General features: G+C 47.8%; 1 protein-coding gene and 1 long non-coding RNA gene across 4 annotated transcripts in view; one reads left to right on the forward strand and one right to left on the reverse strand.

Moving 5' to 3' along the window:
- Positions 1-514: 514 nt before the first annotated feature.
- Positions 515-12,697, forward strand: LOC106025242 (uncharacterized). Of its 2 annotated transcripts, XR_001198840.3 has the most exons (5): positions 515-744; positions 4,670-4,952; positions 5,062-5,192; positions 5,434-6,194; positions 11,266-12,697. It is a non-coding gene; the product is annotated as an uncharacterized LOC106025242 (long non-coding RNA). The 2 variants fall into 2 exon arrangements; XR_010039831.1 differs by lacking the exon at positions 5,062-5,192 and having other exon boundaries at positions 518-744.
- Positions 12,698-13,936: 1,239 nt separating this feature from the next.
- The window catches only part of Tekt5 (tektin 5), a 37,842-nt gene continuing 24,104 nt past the window's right edge, over positions 13,937-27,674 (reverse strand). For both annotated transcript variants that reach the window (XM_063226509.1, XM_003478159.5), the window contains 2 exons: positions 16,992-17,146; positions 13,937-14,270 (listed from right to left, as the gene is read on the reverse strand). In XM_063226509.1, the coding sequence (XP_063082579.1) occupies positions 14,003-14,270; positions 16,992-17,146 (423 nt within the window). In that variant the 3' untranslated portion in view covers positions 13,937-14,002. The remainder of the gene's footprint in view (positions 14,271-16,991; positions 17,147-27,674) is intronic.

The raw sequence follows: 27,674 nt of genomic DNA on the forward strand, positions 1-27,674 counted from the left end.
TAACTTATCAATTAAAGGAGTGTGCTGCTTGCCACATAGGGACAGATGCCCAAGTTCAAAGCCCAGCTCTGCCACTCCGAGGCTGTGTGGTATTCAGGGATCTCACATACACCCTGTGCCTTGGTAGACTCCCTTGTAAAATGAGGCTGAGGATAGCCTGGGCCTTGTAAGACTGTTGTAGAGAGTCAAGAAACAAAAGAGAAAAGGACAAACTAATACCTACGGTGTCTTGGGCGATGACAGTATTTGGGCCTGGAAATGAATGGCTGCAATATGATAAGGGAAGGGCGGGAGGAAGTGGGGCGATGGAATAGCACACCCTGGGGAGGAAATAATTCTTCAGCACAACCTCTGTGCAGACCTGTCCTCCGCTTCCTTTTGAAATCCTGGAGCCAGGATTTTTCAGGGGCCGCTCTGCTGCTCACCCGGAGCTCAGAGCCTGCCTGCCTCTGGGAATCTGGCTCAGGATGCCTGAGAGAGAGTTTCTGGCTCGGACCTGCTCCAGGAGGCACGCCTGGGCCTGCCCACTCCCTTCACCCTGCCGCCCCCAGGTCACCCACTTGGCCGGCCTTTTGCCTGCCAGGGCGTGGGCCTGGCAGAGACTTCAGAGCCTGTCTTACCTCTCAGGCTGTTTACCAGGCCTAGCGAAGTCCACCCCGGTCCTCCCTGGCCTGCCTCCACTACTGCAGCACCCTCAGAGCTGCCCCTGGGGCAAGTGGCAGCTCCCCGCTGCCCAGCACGCTGGTGAGTGTGTGGGCGGCAGGCAAACAAGCCCCTCAGTGTTCCAGCAGCCCGCCCAGTCCCTCTGTTGTCGGGGTGGAGCCTGACTGTAACCCCTAGGGTCCAGGGACTGCACTTAGCCCCCACCTCCCACCCACTCCCTTTGGTAAACCCACCCTGCATGCCCTCCTGGGAAGGGTGACAGGGCACGGGGTGGCAGCTCCGGGTGTGGTGAGCCTGGCTTGGGGCTCGCAGATGCCCTGCTCCTGGTCACAAGCGGCTGGGTTCAAGTTCAATTCTGAAACTCCAGGGGCAGCCCCAGGTACCCCAGCTTGCGGTGGGAAACCTGGAGGGAGGAGATCCGTGCGGTGTGCGTGCGTGTGCGTGTGCGTGTTTGTGTGTGTGTGTGTGTGTGTGTGTGTGTGTGTGTGTGTGTGTGTGTGTGAGAGAGAGAGAGAGAGAGAGTTTGGTGTGTTTGTGTGGGTGGGTGGATGGGGGGGTGTCTAGGCCAGTCTCACGCCGGAAGAGCTCTGCATACTGGCCACCGGAGGTTTGCAGAACCTGAAAATGAGGTAGCACGTGTGAGAGGGGTCTTGTGGACAGGCTGGTGGGAGAAGAAGGAGCTGTTTGAACTCCAGGAAATTCCAGAGTAAAAGGAGCTGTCCTACTCCCAGCGTCATGTTTGGAGGGAAGAGAGGGCGGTGCAGGGCACTGATCTGAGCAGGAGAGGAGGGGGCGCCTGGCGTTGCTCCGCTGTCTCGGTTGTTGGTATGACCTGTTCTTTCTGTGGGAACTCAGTACCTGCAGTGGTCCCAGTTCCTCTGCCTCTTCTTGAATTGGGGGTGCCTGGACTCCCAGAGGAGGCGGTGGCCCCGTAGGAGGACCCTCCAGGGCTTCTCTGCCAAGGGTCCTCAGCACTGGCAGCATCCTCGGCCCCAACACGCCCTGCTCTGCTGGACCCTTCCCGGACCTCTTATATCCACCTGGAGACTCTCTTCCTGTGCCAATCCTGTATCTGCACAATGATAAGCTCACTTGGCACCAATTTAAAGTTGTTTATTGCAGTCCCACTCACTCTGAGTCCTCCATTCATTTCACAGAAACGTCTCAAGCCTGGCCATGTGCTGAAGGCAGTGTGGTGTGGATGTAAAGTTGCAGTGATAAAGGAAAAGGTTGTGTCCAGTGTGTGGTGGTCACTACACTCAGCCCTGTCTCCTGGAGTCTCTGACACCAAGGATGGCAAAGGGTCAAGAAATCCGTATTTTTAAAAATGTACTTCGAGTGACCATTGTCAAGACTTTCTGGGAAACTGACCTAAGGGTTGAGAATTACACCGGGCTACCCAATGGGAAGGACAGGGGGAATTGTGGCAATAGGTAAGGCTGTGCTGGAGCTTAGCACATGGCTGTGGACTGGACGATTGAGTGTGGACATGTTCTTTGTGGCAGGAACAGCATGTGCAAAGGCCCTGCAGTGGAAAAGTAGAGCTCAGGAGGAAGGGGAAGCTGGAGGAGTGGGTCAGAGTTAAAGTGAGAGGGGTACTAGAGAGCACTGAGGAGCCCTCGAGTGTTCTGCACAAGAGAGCTGCCACAATGGGTACTTTTGAAAGGCTTCTTATTTAGCAGAGACACGCACTGAGCATTAGGATCTATGCCAGGTTTGCAGAATCAGGCTTCTCGCCCAACTCTCTCCTCCCTGGAGTCTTGGCAGGCCCCTGGCATAGAGGGAGGGGAGCCCAAGTGAAGATCTGGCTTGGCTCCCACCTGCAACATGCCCTAGATGGTGGGCAGCCCAGAGGGAGGGATCCCATGTTCTGGCTTCACTGCCAAGATCCCCTGAGCTCTGCTGCCACCCAGAAGGCAGTGCCAAGACCCCACTTACCCTCTGCCCACCTCTGGCTCAGAGGGGTTATCCACCAAGATGCTAAAAGGGAGCACACAGGAACCCAGAGGAGCAGGCATACATCCCCTTGGGCAGACACCGCCTCCCCTGGGCCGAGTCTGGCTCCCCAAACCACTTCACATACCTGTGTAGTCTGGGGGTGAAACTGGACTGCAGAGTGACCCCTACCCTGCCTCAGTTCCAGCAGTGGCTAGTGGGACGGGAAAGGCAGGGACAGAATCCGTGAACAACACCCAGCTGGCTGGGCTTGCTTGGCACAGAGCTGGGTAGGTTCCAGGATATCTACCCAGGGGACAGGGCACACCGCGTTTGTACAGAGCGGAGAGCTGGGTGTGTGTATGTGGACATGTGCATGTACGGACAAACCCAGGGTCTTTGCACTGTGCCACAGTCCTGATGTTTCTAAAATTTTGAGATAGGGTCTAAGTCACTAAGTAGTCCACGTTAGACTCAAACTTATCATAGACCTGGACTCAGCTCCCCGAGTGCTAGAATTACAGGCTATCTACTCTTTGATTAGATTTAAAGCTCCAGGACCAAATCTTGGAATCCAGAGACAATAGATATGGAACAGGGTGGGGAGGAGGACAACTTCCATCCTGAAAACTAGTGAAAATGGTAACAGGATCATTTCTGAGGAAAGATAAGTCTCTAGGAATTTTCAAGAAACCAAGATGGGGTAGTGGGGTGAGAGGGGGATTGTATCTCACAGGCACCTTCTGTATCCTTCCATTCCAAAGGTGATTGGCCCCTTTATTACCCTCCTGGAGTCCTACAATTCTGGAGGCATTGCTGAGGAGCCCCTTCCCCAACATGGCTTGGCCATGCTGTTGGTCTGAGTATGAATCCCTGAGTTATGAGCCCAAAAAGTTCTCCCCTCTCCGTGGAGCTCTCTGGAGTCTCTCAGCCATGCACAAACAGTAATCCTCCTGAGTCCCAGCTGTGATGATCTCTGTGGTCTGGACTTCATAAGTATTACCCCAGATAACCCTTGCCAGCCCCCAGTGAATGGAAACTGTTATCAGTGTGCCCATTCTGCAGATGAGGAAACTGAGGCCTAGAGATTTTGAGCTGCACACAGTCATGGAGTGGGAGAGGATGGCTGGCTCAGATGGAAATTAATGCGGCAGCATCAGACTTCCAGAAGCAAGCACTCTAAACTCTTGTGCTGGCCAAGGGGAGGTGAAAGTGACACTTGTACTCAAGGCACTGAGTGGGGCACGGGTGACAGGGCACAAAATACCCAGCAGTTCCAAGAGGTGCCTCAGGCAGAGATGTGACCAGGGTGAGGTTAGTGAGATGCAAAGTGTAAGGAGGCCCTGAGGGTACAGTGATACTGACTATTCACAGGTCCCTGCACATGAGGCCTCCTACCAGGGGTTGTATAGATTCATCATAGAAATTTGCAAGACACTTTCCCAACCTTAATCAATATGTTCTGTCATGTCTAATAGATGAGTTCAGATTGCACCCAGAACCTTTCTTAGATAGAGAATGAGACTGAAGGAGAGATGGATTTGGGATGTCTTATCTTTAATGGAGGGGGATTTATTTAACGTAATTAACCATTTTAAAGTGAGCACTTCAGTGGTGAACAGCATGTCACGCAACCAAGATTTGTCTAGTCCAAATTTTCATGACCCAACAAACGACCCACACCCATTAAGTGGTTACTTTCTTCCCCTCCCCCAGACCTTTATTTTTTGTAGTACTGGGGGTTAAATCTAGGGCCGTCACACTGAGGTACATCTCCAGGACCGTTTTTTACTTTCCTTTTTAATGTTGACATAGGGTCCTGCTATACCTCTAAATTGCCCGAGTTGGGCTTGAACTGGTGATCTTCCTTCCTCAACCTCAGATAAAGTTGAGATGCACAGGTCTTCACCACCACACCTGCTCCCCAGGCCCTTAAGGTGAGGTGAGCTGAGAGCCACACCTCAGTAATCTCACCAAATGCACCCTGGTCCTGCCAGGTCTGCCTCTCTGTTCATGGTAAAGGTCAATCTTTTGAGGAAGGAGACCTATTTTCTCTTCTTCTCATCCTCAGTTGACATGGCTTCCTCATCTGCCGAGACCTCTTCCAGAACACACTGCCAGCCACAAACCCGCTGCCCTCCCAGGCTCTGTCCCCACTGAGGTGCCCACCCCCAGTCTGTCCCCAGAGGAGCGCCAGGAATCCCAAGCAGCGCTGCTGGGTGTGGAGAGAGGCGGGCTGCTGTCTCTCGGGGACACAGAGAATTCCAGGCCTGAGCACAGCATGTCTGTGTCTGGGTCACATGGCAGCAGAAGGCTTCAGGCCCAGCCCCAGCCCCAGCTTCATATCAGTCCAGGTATGCTCTGTGTGTTTCCAGAGGAGGATCTGGACTCCCTGCGGTTCTTTAGGAATGTTAATTGTGCACTTTGAACCTGCCTCCCATTCCTGCCCTTCCCCCCTTGAAGGGACCCTTGTCAGGAGCACCCTTGGGAACCGCAGGAGAAAACAGCCAGGACTTTGTGTGCGGTGACGCACTGACATTTCTGGGCATGGCAGAGACAATGCCGCCTCCCTTCCAGAGCCTGTGGCCTGAGTGGTGAGAGTGGGGGTTGGGGGTAGTCGGAGCGCCCATGAGGACCCCTCAGAAAATGGGGAATGAATTCTGGGGCCAGTGCCAGCTCATCCTAGCTGCGTCACTGTGCACAAGTGACCCAGCCTCTCTGTCGTAGGGGTGGGCCCGGTTCCTACTCCACAGCATGGGCATGGAATTCCCTGGGCTGAGTAAAGTTCTTGGCATGCGCCAGCATTCCAGTTTTGATGACCATTGTTTGTTTTAGTATCTCCTTAGAGGTGCTACCTGGTGCTTTTCTGACCAGCTGCGTTGGGCCCAAGAACTCCCTCCTGGTCCACTTGTTCAGAAGATAAAAATTGGTGTGTACCTCACTGGAGACCCCGGTTAAACAGAACCGATTTCCCCTGGGATATTAAGAGTCACAGGTCTGTGACAACCCATCGCTTTTGCTGTCTGTCACAACTGTTAAGTCTGACCGTGAACAGTTCACACAGGGAAGCAGAGTGTCATAGGAAGCCACTGAACAGGAGTCAAGGGGCCTGGTCCTCACGCCAAATTTGTCTCTACTCTAGTTGTAAGACACACTTGAATCCTTTCTTGACTCAACCCCCTGAGCCTCAATTTTCTAAAGCAACCGTGCTGTTTCAAAAAGTCATTAAAGAGCCATAACAAAGGGGGATAATACAGGCAGCCCCCGAAGGGTTAGTAAGCAACGTCTGTTAGTGAAGCATGTGTGGAGGGGACATTCGCAAAATGAATGCTGCAAACTCAGTATATCAGCTACACACAGTTCCCTGCTCATACTATATATTTCCAGGGGCCTGATATCTAAGTAAGATCAGAATATATGAACTTACTGCTCCCACTGCAATGCTGATAGAACTGATCATGTGTTCAACAACTGAGGTTGGAGACCAGAGCTAAGAAGATAACTTAAGAGGACAGCCAACATCTTGGCTCAGGCGCTCCCTGGTGAACAAGGACCAGGACATGAAGAGACCTTTTCTACAGGATCTCACAACCTTGGTGAGTCATCCAACCTCATGAGCAGAGAGATTGCTGGGCAACAGAGGACAAGAACCAACTAATGTACAGTGTGATGAACAGGAAGGTCACCAGAGAGAGAAATGTGTTCCATGCTTCCAAGGGAAGCCACGTGTTCAAGCAAGACCATGACCTGTCCTGGTAGCTGACACTTATAGAGGTGTCAAGAGGCTCTTTTTAGGGTTCTGAAAATAATCCATGAAAAGCCCTAACTGAACTTGATGTATAACAAAAGGTTAGTTTTGATTAACACAGCATTTTAACTTGGTCTTAAACACCCAACAGAAAGACACAACCAAAAGATGTATAAAAGTATTACCATAATAATAGACTAGATACAGAAAGTGATTTTCAATCACTGACCCCTGCTGACAGTTTCCAGCTACACTTGTAACTGACCATTCTTACAGTCAATGAAGTGACATTGGAGGCTATAAAAGCTCAGTGAAAGTCTTTAAATTCCTAAGATAAAATTATCTTTCAAAACAGCCAAAATCTCTGTCTTACAGCTAAAACTGGAGGGACTTAGCACAAAATTATACCAGATTTACAGATAATCTCAATCAATAGAGAGGTCTAGAAGCCTACTGGTTAAGATCACTATTCCAATTCCTTAAGCACAGTGTCTGGATGTGGATCCTTCCCCAAATTATCTTTCTATTCTAGTGCTCATGCTTGGTCACATGTGCTTTAATCTCCTAGTAAAGTTTATTCTCACCTAGAGACTGCCAAACTCCAAGTGATCATCCAGATGGAGCCAATTGATAAATGTGCCTGACTCCTCTTCCTGGGCTCCACTAGATCAACCTTCCAAAGGGATTTCATAACTGCTAACCTCCAAGTTGGCTTTTATCCAGGGCCCCCTAGATTAGCTCTCAGGAGAGGGCCCCTGACTTCAGTCTTCCCTACACTGCACTTGAAGCAGCTAGACTGAAACTTTGCCCATTTCCCTGATTGCAGTTAGAGTTAGCTCTTCTAGATGGGGGAATATTATAGACAGCTAAGTTAGATAGAAATTAATACACAGTCAGGGAAGGACTAGACTCTTAGGAAAGTCAGCACAAAAATAAAGACATCAAAATTGTGGCTGGAGGTGCATCTGAAAAGGGCCAGTCCTCAAGATAAAGATGCGATGTCTGCCTCCCTAAGAGACAAGCAGTACCTGGAAACATACTATAGTTAGTCCCACTTGGTCCAATAAGTCCAGTTAGGCATCAGTCACTCAGGTGGGTGACCAGAGTGTCTGGATCCAGCCCTTCTCAAAAATGCCTTTGTTCTTGCCATATACCCTTGCTACATGACTTGTTTCCTTATTGAATCAACATTAGCTAAGTGTAATCCTATAGGTAGATTGTAGTCTGACCTGTGTTGTACCCACATTGTGACTTGGCTGTATGAATTGCCCTTGACAAAGGGGCTCAGTGCCAACTCATTCGGGACCTTCTATCTCTCAAGAATTATCTTTCAAATTTCCTACTCTTAACCTTTGTTGTCCCTTGAAATTCACTATTTGATATTCAGGGGACAAAAACTTGGCACATTTGAAATCTAGAACATTGGGAGTTATATTTCTCCTGTGTCAGTCCCATTAAAATTTTTTATTAGTACATATTTGTAGCAAATACGGCTTACATTATTTGTGTGGATTTGATACTACTACGTAACACATCTTAATTCCTTTTTGATTCCCTTTCTCTCCCTTCCCCTCCATATCTTGATGTCCTTCCCATTTGAGAAAGGTCCATCTCTCTACTTCCTTATCCATCTATTATTTTGCGTTTTATTTTTGAGTTTCCTATATAAGAGAAGTCATGTAATATTTAAATTGTGTGCCTGATTTATTTCACTTACCATTATGATTTCAAGGTAAATCCATTTTTCTACAAATGACCCAAGTTTATCTTTCTTCATCTTTCCACTGTGTGCAAATATCACGTTTTCTTTGATTCATCTGTTGATGGGCATATAGGCTGCTTCCAAGATTTAGTTATTATGCTATAAACATGGCTTTGCATGTATCATTGTAATATGTTGTCTTTAGGTCTTTCAGGAAGATGGAAAAGAATGACTGGGTCAAATGGAATTTCTAGTTTTAGTTTTTTGAGAAATCTCCATAATGACTTCCATTGAAGTTGTATTGATTTACATTCTTCTTAACACCATAGAAGTGTTCCTTTTCCCCCACAGCCTCATCTGCATTTATTACTAGATTTCTTGATGATGATCACTCTTTCTGGGATAAGATGGAGTCTTAATGTCAATTTGCACTTATCTAATAGCCAATAAATAGTTGACTTATTCATTGGTTATTTGCTCACCTTCTTCTGTGAAATGTCTATTCATCTCAATTGGGCAATGTTTTAATTTGGTCTCTTATTGGGAGGAGGTAAGCTTTTGTTGAGTTCTTTATAAATTCTAGAAGGTAGTCCTCTGTCTGAAGAGTAGCTGGAAAACTTTTACCCATTCTGTAAGTTTCTTTTCCCTCTACTGGTTGTTTCTTTTGATGTTTAGCAGCTTTTTAACTTGATACAATCCCATTTCTTGATTCTCAATATTATTTCCTATGCAAGCAGACTTCTTTAAGAAAGTTCTTGCCTATGCCTATGACTTCAAACATGTTATCTATTTTATCTCTCAGCAGATTGTTTCTGTTTTAACATTTAGTTAGTCCATTTTGATTTTAGATTAACACAGTGAGAAATATGAGTCTAGATAAAATCTTCTCCATGTGGATAGCCAGTTTTCCCAAGACCACCTATTTAGAAAGTTAGTTTCTTTCCTCCAGTGTGTTGTTGACTCTTTGGAATGTGCAGGGGTTGTTTCTGTTTTATTCTGTTCCATTGGTCCTCATGGCTGTTTCAGTGCCAGCATCATGCCATTTTAATCACAGTAGCTTTATAATATGACTTTAAATTCAGGATTGTGATAATTCCTGCTTTGCTCTTGTTATCTAGGATTGCTTTTGCTATTGTGGGGGTCTTCTGGTTTCATATGAATTTTAGATTATTTCTTCTGTGAAGAATGCTGCTGGTATTTTTATTAAGTTTGTGTTAAATCTATGTGTCAACTTTGGAAGTATCACCATTATGCCTATATTGTTCTGCTTATCCGGGAAAAGGGCATATCCTTCCATTTTCTAATATTCTTTTTGATTTTCTCTATCAGAGTGCTTTAATTTTCATTGTAGAAGTCTTTCCTTAAACTAATCATTAAGTATTTAATTTTTCTTAGTGTTATTGTGAATCATATTTTTTCATAATTTCTTTTATTATTCGTTTATTATTAGTGTATTTTGTATCTTGCTACTTTACTTTGGTTATTAGTCTAAGTCTTCTGATGGAGTTTTAAGATCTTCTAAACAGAAGATCATGTCATCTGCCAACAATGATATTTGATTTCTTTCTTTCAAATATATATATATCCTTTTTATTTCTTTTTCTTGCTTAGTTTCTCTTGCTAATGTTTCAAGTACCATGTTGAACAGGAGTGGGGACAGTGGTCATCTTTGTCTTGTTTCCAACTTTAGATGAAAATGATTCTATATCTTTGATTGAGGCTTGGGTCTAAGCTCATCAGCTTTATCAGTTCCCACATTCTAGACTGCCTCTCTTTGTCATTTTTCTCTCCAAAGCCTCTGAATTTCTAGTATCAGCCATGGTGTTCAGAAAAATGTTAAATATTCAGTCAGGCCATGGGAACAGAAGGCTGTAAACATACATGATCACTCAAACACACACACACACACACACACACACACACACACACACACACACTTTCTCCTAACGAAGGGAGTAATTCATCCTCTGGAGCCAGCTGGGTCACATACCTCTGAGTCAATGGGGAAGGCAAGTGCTTAGCTGGGAAATGCTCTTCTGTCTCCACTCAGTGAGGTTGTGCAAAGATCTCCTGCCTTTGACTTTTCTACAGCTGTGGAGACATCCCACACTGCTGTAGCCAGTACCCTCATCTCCTGAGAGCAACGGTGGGGTTGCACGTCACTGGATCCCTCTACTGGGAAGAGGATAAGGGGTGAAGGGCTCACTATTCCCATACCCAAGTGCAATCACATTCTGTATCCTACAACTCAGAAAGTAGCCACGAATCCAAGAGGGAATGCCAGACCTTAGTATGCACAGGTTTGGCCATTTGCTAATCTCTAATAAAGTAGTCATGGGACACCACTCTGTGCCAGAATTGAGAGTACAGAGTTGACTGCAATGTCAGGGCACAAGGTTTCCTCTACTTGGTCTCCCCCCAAGCTCACTCTAGGCTTCTTATGCACCTGTCTGAAAAATTCTTGTGAAAAAGCATATCCAGCACCCAGACCATGTTTTTGTTTGTTTGTTTTGTTATTTTTCAGTACTGAGGGCTTCATACTGAGCTACATCTCCAGCTCTTTTTATTTTTAAGTTATGAGACAAGGTCTTGATAAATTGTCCAGGCTGGGCTTCAACTTTCAGTCCTCCTGATTGCTCTCCCAGAGTGTTGAAGTGACAGGTGTGTGCTGCCACATAGCTCAGACTGGTTTCTAAATACCATCTACTATAGAAAACAACCAGCTTCACACATTGCCCTCTTAGGAACAGACTGCATGGCTTCCTAGGCCTTCTTCTAAAATCTGGGTGTAAGTCTTCCTGACCCGCAACTCTTGCATCATGCATGCACCTGCACCCAACACTATGTTCTGCCACCAGCTGAAGCAGTAGCCGTTTCTTTATACCAAGAATGAAGGGGTCTGTCTCACTGCCAGTGCAATCTGAAAGAGTTTTGGCCCAGACAGGACACTGTAGCCGGTAAAGCCAAGGAGCTCCTATCTCCCCCATGCTTAGGAATTTACCTATGGCGCCAAACAAAGATCAATAGGCTACCTGTGCATCCCTAATGCCCCCTTAGGTCCCACCCCAAACCGAGGCTACTTATATGCCTCACTCCAGTGTTCCATGGAGAGATCACCGACCCTGGGGTGGAGGAGATGCCCCAGGGGATTGGGGGTGTCTCTCCCCACATTCTCAAAATAAAGGTCATTTTTATTTCATACTTCTTATCTTTTCAGCCGCCACCGGTCCCCCACAGTTCTATCACAATCCTTGTCTCCAACTGAAATCTCCTGAACTTGATCTTTACTGGCTGCATTTTATCAGCATTCTGAGCTCTGACCAGAATCTCCCACCAAGATTGACTCACAGTATTTTTAGGATTGCTTCTTCAGTTGACATCTCCAAGTCTTTCTAGACTTCTGAACCATAGTGAGGTAGTCACTGCAATGACCTCACTTCTCTAGTACCAAAATCGGTATCAAGGTTGTTTAGAGGAACAGATGTAATATGAAATATATGACATATAAAGTATTTACAAGGTAAGCTTACATGACCCCCTGCAGAGTTAGGTGCAGAAAAAGGACTGTCTGAGTGCTGGAGAGCCAGAGGATCCAGTCTAAGGTCAAAAAACCAGGAGTTCACTGCAGAGTCCCAAGAGTCCATATCTGAAAGTTCAAGGGCCTGTGCCAGAAGTCTAGAAACTGACCTTCAAAGGTGACGGTGACGACTGAAGCTCCTCCTCTGCAGCAGAAGCCAGACTTTCTTCTTTCCTTTTTACTCCATCCAAGACACAAGCCTATTGGTTGGTGCTACCCACACCCATGGTGACTCTTCCTTCTTCAGTAAATCCATCATCCAGACATACCCAGGACTGTGCCGAAGCAGTCAGCTAGGACTTTCTTATTCAAGGTGACAACACAATTAACTCTCACACCATCAAAGCATGACAAAATGTCAGCCAAAATTCAGGAGCATTCTTCACATAACAGACAAATACTCTTGAAAATAGTCAAGGTCACCAAAAACAAAGAAAAACTAGGAATCATCAGAGCAAGAAGACTGGGGACATCCAAGGTCCCCGTGCAGTATGTTGGCCTGGACTGGATCCCAGAATAGAAAAGGACGTGGATAGGGAAGCTAGTGAAATCCAAATAAGCTCTGGCGTGCAGTTGACAGCAATGTATCACACTAATTTCTTAGTTTTGACAAATCCTCCATAACTAATGGCCACGTGAGACAGTAACATCCAGGGAAACTGGGTAAAGGTCTAAGGGAACTCTGCATTGTCTTTGAAAGGTTCTACAAACCTAAAACTATTGTAAAGTAAGAAGCTTAAGAAAAGCATTTCGTCTTAATTGAAAAAGGAATACACGTTCATTGCACAAAGTTTGTAAAATTCACACATGAAAATCTAGCAAATGCTTACCATTTGCTCTGTTAACATTCTGGTAGATTTCAATGCAACCTTGCTTCCTGGGCACTTTTGACACAACTGGAAACAGATTTTAACACCATTTCCTACCCTCTGTTTCTAGCCTTCTAAACACGCTTCTTCAGCATTCAAACATTTAGTAAACATCATTTTTAAAGTACCAGATAGTCCATGGCTTAATTGTGTTGCTGTTGGACGTAACTTACAATGGCTTCTTGATAAAACTAACAAATACATCTGAGTCTACATTCTGGTTGTTTTCTAAAGATAAAGCCTTAAGACATTTATAAGGCTGAAGCAGGAGATTACAAGGTTGAGCCCAGCATGGGCAACTTGTGATACCCTATCTCAAAATAAAAAATCTCATCCCCAGTACCACACACCCAAAAAAGACATTTATATACATATCATCCACTCACTTTCCAAAAGTAGACTCCATGGTATCCAGCAAAAGGCTTATTTAGGATGCCTTTCTCCTGAGGGCTTTCTTTCTTTTTATTCAGCTTACCTTCCCAGGCTCTGGCTGTTTTGAACAGCTTCTCTTGTAACTTTCCCTATGGCCTCGACATTGCTCCTTCCGGGTCCTGTCTGCTCCTCCATGCCTTCACAGTCCCTCCCATGGTGCTCTGCCTGCTCAGCACCAGGCCCTCCTCTATCCCCAGACACAGCCTCCAGCTTCTCTCTTCTTACGGTCCACTAATATTCCATGGCATGTGTCAACTGCATTTGGTTTTCCCATTCATCCACTGATGAACGTTTGGGTGTTTCCATCTTGTGACAGTAATTACCTCCACGTGCAGGAGTCTGCACCCCTCATTTCATTTCCCATGGCTGTGTTCCTAAGAGACGAGCTTTTGGATTCTAGGGTAATTTTATGTCTGTCTAAGACAATTCTACTTCCTCGTAGAGTTTCCCCAACTCTCACTGCCCAAAAGAATTGCTTTTACCCCTTTTGTCCCCATAACAATTTATAAAACACCCTTTCTGCCAACACAGGAATTCAGACTCAGGACTTCTGACTCCAAATGCTTTTTTGGGCACTGTCCTACAGTGGATAACAATCACCTCCTCCTCAGACTGACTGCATTTCATGGATGGAACACCCAGGTTAAGACTTTGTTCAAGGCCACTCAGCAGCTAAGAGACAGAGCTGGGCTCTGGATTCTGAGTTCCAACCATCGTTGTACTCCTAAATGGGCAGGAGAGGAAGGAAGGAGGGGAGAAAAGAAGAGAGGGTGGTAATGAGGGAGGGAGGAAAGGGAAGGGAAGGAAAAGAAGAAGGAAGGGAGGAAGGAAAGGAGGAAGGAAGGGAGGAAGGAAGGAAAGAAGGGCTGCCTCTTCTATTCTTAGAAAAGCTCTGAGTCTCACAAGATCCAGGATCCACCCTCCAGAGATCAAAATCTGCCTCCCACAAAAGTGTCTGTAGCAAAGATGAGCTCCAGGAGCTTTGATTTGGGCACATATTTTGCCTTTTATATATATTTTCATGGTAGGGAGAAAATGACTCTTTTGTTTTCTGGCCTTTTCAAACTTTGTGCAGTTTAGCAAACTGAGGCAGGGCAGGGGGTGCAAGGGCCCACACAGGGGGCGGCCCAGGTGTGGCCGACCAGGCGAGGGGTGCTGGGGAAGGTCTTGCGCATGGCCATGCACTTCTCCTTGTCAATGCACAGGGTGTTGGCCTTGATGGCCAACTCATGCTCCAGCCGTGACTTGGTCATCACCAGCAGCTGCATTGTGTCCTGTGCCTCCCGCAGCCTCAGCCTCAGGGTCTGCAGAGTGTCGTTGATGGTGAACACCTCATTCACGAGCCTGGGAGGGGGCAGAGGGCAAGGCACTGTTTATTCAGCCACTCAACAAAGATGCATTCACTGTGCAGTAGAACAGTTCCTGGCGGTGTGACCAACAAGACCCAGGCCTGCAGGGAATGCCAGGCTCAACTCTTCGGGAGTCACCAGGGTGATAGGTATAAAGAAGGAACAGGACAGTAGACACGCCGTGCTCATAAGCTTTCTATGACTCTAACAAAACACCTGAGAAAACCGATTTAAAGGAGTAAAGGTCTATTTTGATTCATGGTATCAAAGATTTCAGTCTATGAGTGGCCCAGGTTCCATGGTGTAGGGCCCGTGTTAGGCAGAAATGTCAAGGGGGATTGGAGTGGTGGAGGAAAACTGCTCACTTCATGTAGGCCAGGAGGCAGAAAGAAGGGTAAGGAACCAGAGATGATGGCCTGGGGACAGATGTGGTCCCCAAAGTTACCCTCCAATGACCCATTTTCTTTAATGAGTCCTATTTCCTATTTCTACCACCTCCCTATAATGCTTCCAATTATGATCTCACAACTCTCATGAGGTAGAGCCCTCATGACCCAGTCACTCCCCCAAAGCCCAACAGGAACTAAGCTTTCAACACAATGAATCTTTCAGGAGACATACTGGGTCCTGACTATGACACAGGATAGGGACACACTTGGGTGGTTCCTCAGTAAGGGTTGGAGTTAGGGTGACCACTGATGGTGAACCTTTTAGAGCTTTCAGTGTTAGCAAGCAGCCTGCTGCAGCACGCGTGCCATAGGGTTACTGACCCTGGTGGGGGATTCTGCTTCTGAATCTATACCCAGCAGAACTTAAAACAGGCGTTCATACTAACAGGTGTACAAATGTTCACAGCAGCACATTTCACAGGTCCCACAGGTGAAAGAAACTCCAATTCCCACTGTGATGAGTGGATGAACAAAACGTGATGGCATATACACACTGTGAAATATTCAGCTGCAATACAAGGGAATATTTTGTTACGTGTGTTTGCAATAGGGTTTTGACTATTTGGAAACAGGGTTTTTGCAGATGACAAAAAGGGCCAGCCTCATGTTTGATATGAAGGTTTGGCCCACTAGTGACTCTTGAAGTCTTGCTCAGTCTCCCTGACTGGACTCCATTACCAGCAGCTGTGTGTGTTGGGTGCTATGGATCACTGGTCCACAGCTCAGGGAATGATGACTCTTGACCAGTCAGAGTGCTACCACCAAGGGCCGACTGACTCAGATACTGAAGTCTCCCCTTGCCTCATGGTTGGAACGACTCAGACTTGAGGCCAGGCTGCCTTAGACCTCTTCCTCGCGGCTGGGGAACTTTCCAAAGGCACTGGAAAGGCCTCTCTGAGGAGGGGATTTTGGAACAGAGGGTAAAGATGGGAGTGCCAGGTGGGACTTGAACATGTGATCCTCTTGCTCAGGCCTTCCAAGTGCTGGGAAGGGAAGTGGTTCTAAAGAGAAGAGCACAAACAAAAGTAAGGGACTTGGGTCTTATTTCCATTTCCCCAAGGAGTCATGGAAGGGAAAGATTAAAAGGGGAGATCTGGAGGCCGCTGGGTAAAGATTCAACTGCAATGGGCAAGTGCAGGAGCAGGAGAGTGCTCCGGGCTTACTGTGGTGGCCAGGTTCAGGGGCTGCACAGTCTCTCTTGGAAAGAAATATCCAAGTCCTAACTCCCAGATCCTGGGTTGTGGTGTTACTTGGAAATCTTGTGTTTGCAGATGTCATTAAGGATCTGAAGATGAGGTCATACTGGATTTACTGTGGGCCTTAAATCTGGTGGCACATCTCCTTATAAGAGAAAGGCTAGGGAGGCTCAAGACACAGAGACGACACACAGGGAAGAAGGCCAGGTGAAGGTGAAGGCTGAGCGTGGAGAGAAACCCTAAAGCCAAGGAGGCCAGGGACAGGGACAGGCCTAGAGCCCCTACCCCTGCTCAAAGACCCCTTCCTGGACCAGCTCAACCTTCCCAGCTGTCCTGATGTCAACAGACGCAGCCCCTTAGCTAAGTGTGATGGAGAAGTCCAGCTAGCAAGGGCCTCATGGTGAGATCTTTACAAGGAAGGAGGTGGGGAAATGAGACAAGAGCCAGCACTTTTTCCTCAGAGCTTGGAGAAAGAAGGTGAGGCAACCACGGGTCCAAGCCATATCCCTGCCTGGGAGGCCAATATTCCCTTGGCTTTCTTTTTTGAATGCTGGGGATTAAATCCAGTGCCTTGTACATGCTAGACAAGCACTCTTTTATCAGTGAGCCATATCTCCAGCCCACCTTTCATTGTTGTTTTGAAACAGGGTCTCACTAAATTGCCCAGATTGACCTTGAACTTGCAACCATCCTGTTTCAGCCTCTGAAGTAGCTGGGATTATAGGTATGCATCACTACACCTGGCATCTCTTTGGCTTTCAGGGGACAGCAGGAAGGTGTCCTGAGCACAGAGATCCAAGCACCCCTTTGTGAAATGGGTTGCCAAGGGCCAACTGGCAGGGGCAGAGGAGCTGTGGAGAGAGGCAGCTGTAGCTGGGCTCACAACTCTAGTCCCACGCAGCTCTCTGCTGAGTGGTAAGAGGGGATGTCCTGATTAACAGAGGAACTGTAGTTCAGGCCCAAGGTTCCTAGGTTCCAAGGCCCACCTCTGCCCTTCATGGGCCACATGAGGTACGTGCATTTGCACGCGCACACACACACACACACACACACACACACACACTCACTCACTTGAACTGCGGGGTGTCCCTGCACAGCTCCACATTGGGGCGCCGGCTCCGGCACTCCAGCCGCGTGTGGGCCACCTTCAGTGGGCACTCCTTGGCCAGGATGGCCCTCTCCAACAGCATGATGGTGTTCTCGGTCTGGAAGATCTCTTGCAGCGTCTGTGGAGATGATGAGGCTGTCACCACCCCAGGACTCTCTGACCTCCTGCCACTCGGGTATGGAGGAAGCCGAGAGCAACCCAAGAAACTCCAAGTCAAGCGCATAAATGACTCTTTTCCAGCCTTGAGCGTTGGTTCTGCACCAAACTAGGACAACCCTGGGACAGTGTTTCAGGTACCTCTGGTCACCAGGGCACTGTGCACACTGGGGATGGGTGCGTGCTAGGGCTGGTTTTGTTTTGAATCTCCAGTGGCCACTGGAGTCAGCCAGTGTTCAGTGGGAAGGAGGAGAGAGGAGCCTTTAAGGTGAAAATACATAGCCTGCAGGGTTGGGGGCATAGCTCAGTAGTAGAGTACTTGTCTAGCATAGGAAGACCCAGGATATAATTCCTAATATCACTCTCTCCCCTCCCAAGAAAAAAGGTCAATATACACAATCCAAATCAAAAACAATAGGCAGTCCCTTAACACCACTCTCACCTGAATGACCATGAGTTGTCCTCCACCTTTTTACAATCTACAATTTACTTTCCTAGTCAGTAGGTCAGTAAATGAAGAGAGAGAATTTTTAACTTTTTTCTATTTATCTGCAGCAATATTTTTTCCCCACTGCAATGCCACCATGGTGCCCTACAAGTGATAGAAGTGCAGATCAGAGGCATGGGTAGGAAGGAGCCTGCTGGGGAGGGACCTGTTCTCTGAATGCAGGTTTCAGAGGTGTGAACACAGGGAACACCCGCCACTAAAATTCATCAGGTTGTGCACTCTACTGTGAAACTGCTATGCCTCAGGAGAAATAAAATTAAAATAAGAAAACGGTCAGTCACAAAAAAAGATCAGCAAAGCACTGCCATTTGTGCCAGGCCCCTAGGAATCTTTTATGTGATTCTCTGTATTTCTGTGTGTTTGAAAATTTTCATAATAAAAAAACAAAAGAATGCGAGGAGGAGGAAAAAAAGAGCACACTGTCTGGATCACTGGATCACTACCAGAAGGTGCAGATCTCTCACTGGCCTGCCATATCCTGCCCAGGACTGAGCCCATGCTGCTAAGCCAGAGGTGCTTCAGATGACAGGCACATCTGTTGTCCACCCTACTATTGTCCAGTATTGTCTGTGAGTAACTCTGCCTCTGATACTGTTCCTCCGCTGCAAGATGGCTCTTTCTTAGGGGCAGAGGTTTTATTGAAACTCACCTGTGGGATCCAAGCATAGAACTGACACCTGTCACAATGGCCCCAATTTCCAGAAGGATGTGCTGGCACTGTCCACTACCACAAAGAGCTCAGTGTCACTTGCCCCAAGCTTCAGTACCAGTTAATGAGGCTGCTCACTGGCACCACCAATACTGCCTCAATGGGGTCACTCAGGCTCAGCCTGCTGCTCTGTGAGACAGTGTTAGCTGTGCTGGCTCACCACCTTGAAACAAGATGGCAGCCAGTGTACATCTTACTGAGTCTCCTCCGTCAGTAGGATGAGTGGGCAGTGTCATTTAAAGAAACTACTTAGTAAAACCCCATTTGGAAAATTCCACCACCAAAACCACGGAGCCAGGGCAGACAAGCTATAAAAGCAAATGAGGTAACATTGATGAGTGAATTTCGGATAAACAACAAGGTGTATGTTAGTGTACTGGCTGCAGTGGACTGACTAAATGTATGGGTGCCCCAAAGGCCACACACATTGGAACCCTAATCTCAATGAACTGGCATGGTGGAGGCATTCAGGAGGTCTAAGGCTTTTATGAGAAGAGGCCGCAGAGCTCCTTTTTCCTCCATGTGAAGAAATAGCAAGAAGTCAGTATTCAGCCACCTAGAAGAGGGCTCCCACCTAAGCCCAGCCCCAATACATTCCCAGCACCCAAAACTGTGAGAAATAACCTTTCACTGTTTCTATGCTACCTGGTCTATGGTACTCTGCTATGGTGTAACAGCCCAGACAACTAAGACATGTCCCAGCTGTTGTATGAGACATACTGACACTCCAAAATTATTTCTTGTTGATCCGACTTTCAGGTTTAACTGGGTATTTTGTAATTTTTTTATTTGCTAAACCTGGCAGCCTTACAAATAGTAGTAGCTCAATGAATATTAACTGAATGTATGAATCACGGTGAGCTCTGGAAGTCTAGATTTTTAACCGGCTTCCCAACGATACTTACACACATTAGAGTTTAGCAACAATCTGTCCTTAAAATTACATGATCTCATCTATCTGGGGTTTCAATACAGGGCAAAACTGACACACATGATTATGTCAGTACTTGTCAATGGGGTGAGGACCACAGGTGACACCCAACTTCTGCTTTTAAGGATTTTACAATGATGTTGTTTTCCCATTTTCATACACTATAAAATATTCACAAATCGCAACAGATGTGGGGATGACTGCTTTAGTGAGGTTGGGCTCATACCAAAAAATTGCTTAAAAGACAATTTTTAAAAAATACTTCAGCCCTGGATTCCCTACCAGCTTGAGATAAGAGCCTGAAAAGACAGTGCATTGCTGCTTCATGACAATGAACTAGTGAGTAGATGGGGACCTCAGAGGCTTTCCCAGGCCACCAAGGAGGAAGACAGATCCCTCCCCTGGTCCCTGGGAACCACCAGAACCAGATGACTCTCACCACACCCTGGTTAAACATTACCCACTAAAGGCAGCTGGCGGCATGTAAACACAGAAGTGGGGGACACCTCACTTCTCTTAGGAGCACTGGGAACTGTCCTCAGAATCCTGCCCTTTGGGTGGGGGACCAGTGGGAGATGGGGAGCCTCCTTAGGCTGCACTTCAGCCTGGCATAAAAGAAAACAAAACTGTCTTCCAGATGACAAATGCTTTCCAGTATTTGGCCTGACATGGAATCAGCCCCTCCTCCTGTTATCTGGAAGCCTATGGTGGGGGTGGAACGGGAGGGACATCATCAAGGGTGTGGCTGTTACAGAGAAGCCTCGAGTGGCACCTGCCAGCCTCTGTTTCACCCAGCCCATCTGTGGAGGGGCCCTGGGGCTGTTTCAAGAGACCCTGAAGATGTCCCTGAAGCCAATGACCTGAGGACTCCTCATCTCTTTCCTTGCTCTGTTCCTTCCCCCTGCCCAGGGCTTGGCCTGAGGCTTCACAAAGGGCCCCGATCTGAGGGAGAGTGAGACTCATTCACAAGCTCAATCACTGCTCCATTGCTTTACACACTGAGAGCACATGTTCAGGGAGCACCTGCTCAGCACTATTCCAGCTAGAGGCTGCAGCAGGGCACAGGATGTGCAAAGCCCTGTCCTGGTGGCATTCACACTCGGATTTGCACCCTTTCATGTGCTCCTCTATGCAATACCAGCACTGACACCCACCAGCTCTGGATAGAAGGGTACAGATGCTTTCTCACAGCATCACAGGGGCTCCAGTCCTTCCAAGCCTGATCTAAACATTTATTAAGTGCCTTGGAGTACAACACATAAGTTGGGGACACAGCCATCAAGGGGGCCCCACTTTAGTTCTGGAATTTCCGTGCAAGGCTACAGAGGAACACAGATTCTCTCCTGGTCCAGACTGTCCCAAGGGCAAGCCAGTCCTATGAAAGGCCACACTCCCTGATCTCAGACAACAGGCTGAGACCATTACCTCCTCGTCAATCCCTCTTCAACCTGCTGACCACCTGACTCTGTTCCTCTCCGGCACCCAGTCATCTCCCTGGAGGGGAAAGAGCAGCTGTGGAATTGAGAGGCTTCTGCAAGCAACAGGCACCGGTGACATTGTTTTGAGACAGGATCTCACTAATTTTCCCAGGCTGGCCTCAAACTCATGATCCTTCTGCCTCACCTTCCTGAGTCGCTGGGATTCCAAGCATGCACCACCATACCCAAGTATATGTTAATATTTCACCCTGCTGCCATTATATTCATCTTCTAGCCACTCTCTACCTATGGCAGTTCTTTTGGTTTTCCATTTAACAAAGTGACATAAATGTCTCTCCTAAATAACTGTATTTTAGAAAATATTTAGGCAATTTCACTTCAACAGACACGTAAATAACAGTACACGTAAATAACAGTACAAAAGCATGTAGATATGTCAACATGGCCTAGAATGATTGGGTTTAGGAAACCTCATATCCTACTCTGCATCCCTAACGAACAAACAACACAAATGAAGGGATCGAGGTGGAGCCAGAGAACCACGGAGGCAGTGATGCACAGGGATGGGAATGCTGAGAGCCAAGGGCCACATGGAACTCGTTTCCTCCCTGCTCTTTGTGCATGCCCAAGGCCGCATCTCCACATCTTGTGCCCTGCCCACTACTCTGAATAGCCTGCCTGAGAGATTTCCAAAACACTGAGGTTTTCCACAACTGGCTGCTCTAGAACCAACTACAGACTCACACATGAGACCAATCTGCTCAGGCACAGGTGGGTGCACATACACCAAAAAGTGTCCCCTAAAGCTTCTTGACAAGACCCTGTTGATCACAACTAGGATCATCTCTATTAAAGGAGAAAAAGCCCTACATACTAAGGATAGCACCCACTGCCCACCCAACTGCTGCAGATCTATTTACCTGGGGTGGCTCAGCCTCCTGAAGTTGAGGAGTGTGTGACCCCAAAGGCTGGGAGGCAGAGTGGGCCTGGGCTGGCCAGAGGAAGCATCAGAAGGCAGAGCAGCCTGGACCTTTCTACTGAGGAGGAAGCTGGAAGACCCCTGTCCCGAATGGGAGAGAGTGGGCATAGATGAGGCCTTTGCAGAGCAAGTCAGGGTGCCAACATCAATCCAGGGACATGTATGTCCCAGAGAGTCCCCTTCTGGGTGTATATTATAGGAAATGATCCCACTGAATTTCCAGGGATGCACGAATTCAAGGATGATCAATGCAGTACCACTTGTAGTAGGTGGTCAGCTGGCAGCCACCAAGTGCCCATCACCAAGGAGCCAGACAAGGTGCTAAAGGACCTTGCGGGGTTCAATTTGAAGGCCCAGACATGCACGGGCACAAGGGCAGGTATGTCAGTGGTGCCAAGTGAAGAGGCAGAATGCAGAAGGCACAAAATGACACAATCATTTTTAATGCCCTGTAGAGGGCATTAAAAATCCAGGCACATAAAACACCATATGCATTTGCAAGAGCACATTTAAATCAAGAGATCCCTATCAGCGACAGAAATGAGCATGATGTGAGAAGAGGGGGAACGCAGCAAGGAGAGAAAGGAGGGCAGGCAGAGTAGAGTGTGAGGGACTTTGCACGGGCAGTGTATGCCACGACTGCAGGCCCAGGTGGAACCCACCTCCCTCAGAGATCAGAAAGGAGAAATTCCCTACAGCTCTGACATTTCCATTTAAAATAATGCAGCCTGTTTTCTTGGGGAGGGGTGATTTTAAAAAATATGATCTACTAGTAAAGGTCAAAGACTTCCAAACTTGGTGGCACCTTGGAATTCCCTGGAGAATTTTAAGACGTCTGCGTCTTGACCTCACACCTCGGAGGTTCTGGTTTGTGGGTTTGGGCTGTAATGTGGGCATTAGGACTTTTCAGAACCTCTCTACGTGGTTTGAAAGTCAGTGAGGCTGGGAGTTTAGCTCAGTGGCACAAATGCTGGCCTGGCAAGCACAAGGTCGTAAGTAACCGGAAAAAAAAAAAAAAAGTAAGTCAGTGAGAGATCAAAACCAGGGGTACAGGGCATATTAAAAAAAAAAATAAGGTGCCACAGTGGAAGGAGATGGGCTCATGGCTGCAGGTGTGCATAAATGTTGTAAGTCAGTGCGGTCTGGGCTAACAGAAACCCTGTTCGGGGAAAGTGAATCATTTTACCTCCAGTACTGACTGAAGAGGTGGGGGCAGTTTGGGAGCTGTGCGCGTAGGTGACCTTTTGGCTATGGAAGGCACGGCAGCAAGGGCACTGGGGAGGGGACTCCTGTCAGCGCAGGCTTCTTAGGAGTTAGGGGCAATTTATGTCCACCTGGAGCTTCCAAGACCTGGAGCTCTAGCCCCCGGGCTCAGAGTTCTGCCTGTTGCTCACCGAAGCCTAGCAATGCAGACCTCAGTCCAGGAAGGGAGGGTGCTGGGAGCACAGGCTGCTTTCAGATGGGAGGATCTGGGCAAGCTGGCACATGCTCTAGCGCTCAGGAGCCTCAGACTCAAGGTGCCTGCTGCATACAGGTGTGTGCACACATGCACAGGGCACGTCTCACACACTCCTGTGTCCCTTTGTAGTCACTCTACCCGCCCCCCAATCAAGCATCTTCTCACCACAGGACCTCTGCACAGACTGTCCCTTCTGCCTAGAATGCCCTCCACAATTGCCCAAAGGGCTCACTTCCCCACCTCTTTCAGATCATGGCTAAAATCCTAGAAGGCCTTCCCTAATCATCCTATCACATAGGGCCTTGGCAGAGAAGCTTCCAGAAACCTTAGCAAGCAAGCGTGGGAACCCCTTCACTGCCCTGGCACAGAACTGAGGAGGCACAAGCATGTTTACAGTCACAGAACAATGGTGCCACAACCAACTCTTCTCAAAATGTATTTGTTCTTCCTAAAAACATATCCTGTAAAGTGTCCCAACCACACAGGGATCTCTCATCAACAGGAGCACACACACACAAATAGCTGGCTTTTCTCTGTCTGGTCCTCAGGCTCTGAGGGGCTTCCTGATGCCCCCATTCTCCATTTCAAGGACTTTATTTAATCTCTTTGTCTCCTACAAAGCTGGAAAAGTATGGAGGGGAAGGGAAGAGGCTCCTGGGGTGCAGCCTGGCTCATCCCAGAGGCTGGGCGGGGATGCTGGGGACCGGCCCAGGTCACCCCATGGGAGGAGTCCTGGCACCCAGCTTGTGGCAGCCTGCCCTGCCACCCTGACTGGGAGCAGGAACTCAGCTGAGAAAAGGGTGACGTGAGGGGGACCCACCTCACTTCCTATCCCTGTCCCCCACTCTGTGCTCCCACCCGGCAGGCTGCCTGCCAGTCAAATGCAATGAGCCAGGGAAGGGGGGCTGCTAGCCTCCTGCATGCCACCACCGTACGCCGCCACGCATCCAGGCACAGGTCCATTTCACCTCAGGCCTCTCACAGTCATGCCTATGTGGGTTCCCACTCCAGGCCTTGCTCTCATTTGCTATGTGACCATGCCTGGATCACAAGCTCTCAGTGTGTCAGCAAACCGTGCTCAAAATCTACTGATCCCTTTTTAGTGTGAAACCGCTGTACGAGTAACCTCCCCCCACGGTTGTTGAGAAAACTAAATGAGATTACTCACGTGAGATGTTTAATTCTACAGTACATGTCCACTGCTGGACTAAGAGAGACTCAGACAGCTAATAAAGCCTTATTTCTGGGTATGTCTGTGAGGCTGTTTCTGGAAAAGACTGACACTTGAGTTGATGAACTGCATGGGCATGGCCAGCATGGCCGCTCATCATCCAATCTACAGAGGGCCCTGTTCAAACAAAACGTGGAGGGTCTGAGGGTGGCGACCCACACCTGTAATGCCAGCACTTTGGGAGGCTAAGGCAGGAGAATCACAAGTTCAAACCCCGCCTGGAAAATTTAGTGACTAGTGAAGCCCTGTCTCTAAAAAATAAAACAATAAAATAGGGATGGGGATACAGCCCTGAGTTCAATCCCCAGTACTGCAAAAATAGAAAGATGGTAGAAGAGAGAGAGAGAGAGAGAGAGAGAGAGAGAGAGAGAGAGAGGAAGGAAGGAAATTCACTCCCATTGCTTGAACTGTGATATTCATCTTCTACCCTTGGACATCACAGCTCCTGGCCGAAAGTGTCAGACTCTCACAGAGACTTAAGATCTCAGCTCTCTGGATAAGATGAAGGGCATTCGGCAAGTCACTTGGCCTCAGTTTCCTCACCTGTAAAGCGGTGCTTGGAATGAACCTTTCTCCATAGCGTTTTGGGAGGGAGAGGTGAGTTAACTGAAAGAGAGGTCCCAGAATTCGTGTTGCACCAGGTGAGGCTAACTCAGAAGTCTTTCCCTCTTCTCCATACTTGCAGCAAAAAGGCAAATTCAACCATGCTTCTCCACCCTGGCCCCTTGTAGGAGACCAGCTGGAAGTGCCCAGCGTGCGGAGAGGGTGAGGCTGGTACCAGAGATGCTCCCTGACCATGTATGGAGTGTGAAAGGCAGCAATCAGGTCTGCCTCAGACAAAATGAACCTCAGCTCAGTGGAAAAGCGTGCTGGATATTTCTGGCAGGAACAGAAATCTACCCGACAGCTCTGCAAGGGGGGCTACATTTGGCAGGGTTGTTTGCCATGTAAAACTATCTGCCTGCATCTTGTCTTGTGACAGCAGAGAGAGCCTCTAAAGCCAGGAAATTTTTTTGATGTGGAAGGGAAAAATGGATTTAGCAGTTCCAGCCAGTTTCAGGCTTCTGAATACTTTGTGCAACCTTGCAAATTTATTGTTTTCCAAACTGCACGAAGCCAAGGGGTTTCCAAGGAGATGCCTGGCCCAGGCAGACTCCCCAGCTTGAAATCGTCTTTCTGGTCAAATGGTGGAAGAGTCTCAAGTTCAGCCAAGCCCAGGAGCAAGGAGAGAAAAGAGAGAAGGGCTCCAGAGGGACCTGGCAGCGAATTCAGGGTGTTCCAGACCTTATTCTCTGCCTCACACCTTGACATTAGGTGTCAACAAGACCCCTGACCTCTACCCACTATGCGAACAGCCGCCCCCCACCCAGCAAACAATGTGATAACCCAAAATGTCTCCAGATGCTGGCTAATGGCACTGGGCAGGAAATTGGCCTAAACCTCTGTTGAGAGGGAGCTTATGGGAGCCATTAGAAACTGCCAGACTGCTAGACACAGTAGTGTTGAGAGGCAATCCGGGTCACAGATTCTGAAAGCGGAGGAGGGATTTGACAATGGGACTGGAGGATTCCCTGCTAGAGAGGGGACCGTTTTGTACCTGGGAAGATTCATGGGGACCCGCCATTTCTGGTTTCAAAATTCTTCTCAATACAATTTTTAATTATATGGATCCATTTTTTAAACTTGTCTCTTTACTAGATTACAAGGTCCCTAAACACCGGAATCTTGGCTCTCTGGTTCCCTATTGTATCTCCAGCCCCTAACTGAGTCTACCACACAGGATCTATAAGCGTGTATCTGCTGCAGGGAGAGAAGAAAGAGGAGGGCGTTAGCAAATTGAATCCAAAGTGTTTACACTGAGCTATTATATCCTCAGTCCTTTTTGTTGTTGTTTTGGCTTGTTTTGTTTTGCACAAGGTCTCACTACGTCCTTCAAGTTGGGCTCAAACTTGCAATATTCCCAAATGCTAAGATTTCAGGCATGTTCCAGAACACTCGTCACCCAGGGAAACTTTCACAAGCTGTGTGTGTTTCAGGCCACACTGAGCAATCAAATGAAACACCCTAGAGAGAGATGCAGGCATCTTCATGATATCAGTGTGCACCTGGGGGAGACCTGCTCGCCTATACCTTCTCACCCGCTCTTCACGGGCAGTCGTCTTTGACTGCTACAGCCAATAAGGGGTGACCCCTGGCACTAGTGGACAGTGGTTCAGGGTGCTGCTAGACATTCATATGGCAGAGGACACTCCTGCACCAGAGAATGATTTGACCCCCAGTGTCAACAGCTTCCAGGAAACTTTGCTCTAAAGGAAAGTTGCTGGCAGGATCATTTCTCTTATGGGTTAGGAAACTGAGATTCAGAAGGGTTGCTTTCCCAAGATCCCCTACTGCAGTGACGGTGAACCTATTAGAGACCAGGTACCCAAACTGCAACCCAAACTACTTATTTATTGCAAAGTGTCAACACTGCAAATAACCTGATAATTGAGGTTTTGGTTTAGAAAAAAACAACTCATACATTATCTTGAAGGAAACACAGGTGCATAGATTTGCCACTACTGCCTCACTGACACCAAAACTCAGCCCAAGTGCCATGTGCTCTCAGTCATCCTGCTTGTCTCCCAGGTCGGAAATGGGACCATGGCTCAGTAACATTTTTATAGCTAAGATTCACCTATCACTTACTGAGTGATCAATGTGGTATTCTTATTTTTACTTATTTGCCAACTGTGACTTCTCCTGTTTGACAAAGGGGGAAACTGAGGCACAGAGAGGTACAGAGGGCCCAGAGCCAGAACTGAAGCCGGCCATCTGCACAGAACATGGAAATGGAAGGGAAGCTGGACCAGGAGGAGATAAGCCCACGTTAATGCTTGGGAGCCCAAGAGAGGCTGAGAGACAAGTCCCAGGGAGGTGAGTGATAAGGACTCACTGGGGAGCAAGTTCTAACTTGGAACAAGCCAGAATCTTGCTAGGACATACCTTACTAGATATTCTGAGCCTGGCTGTGCCTTACATTCTTCCTGCTTTAGGGGAGGACCCAGTCTAGACCCAAAATTCTAGAAATCCTCACCCCCTAAAATATTCCTGTTTCTTGTTAGTACCTAAAATTCATTTTTTTCAGGCAGGCCATCTCCTGCCTCAGCCTCCCCAAGTGCCAAGAATATAGGTGAGTGCCACCACTTCAGGCCTGAATTCCTTTTATAGCAAAGTTTCTCACTTTGTTGCCTA

This window comes from Cavia porcellus, unplaced genomic scaffold, assembly GCF_034190915.1.
Source record: "Cavia porcellus strain 051 isolate PalLab524CR breed Dunkin Hartley unplaced genomic scaffold, mCavPor4.1 scaffold_16, whole genome shotgun sequence".
NCBI lineage: Eukaryota > Metazoa > Chordata > Mammalia > Rodentia > Caviidae > Cavia > Cavia porcellus.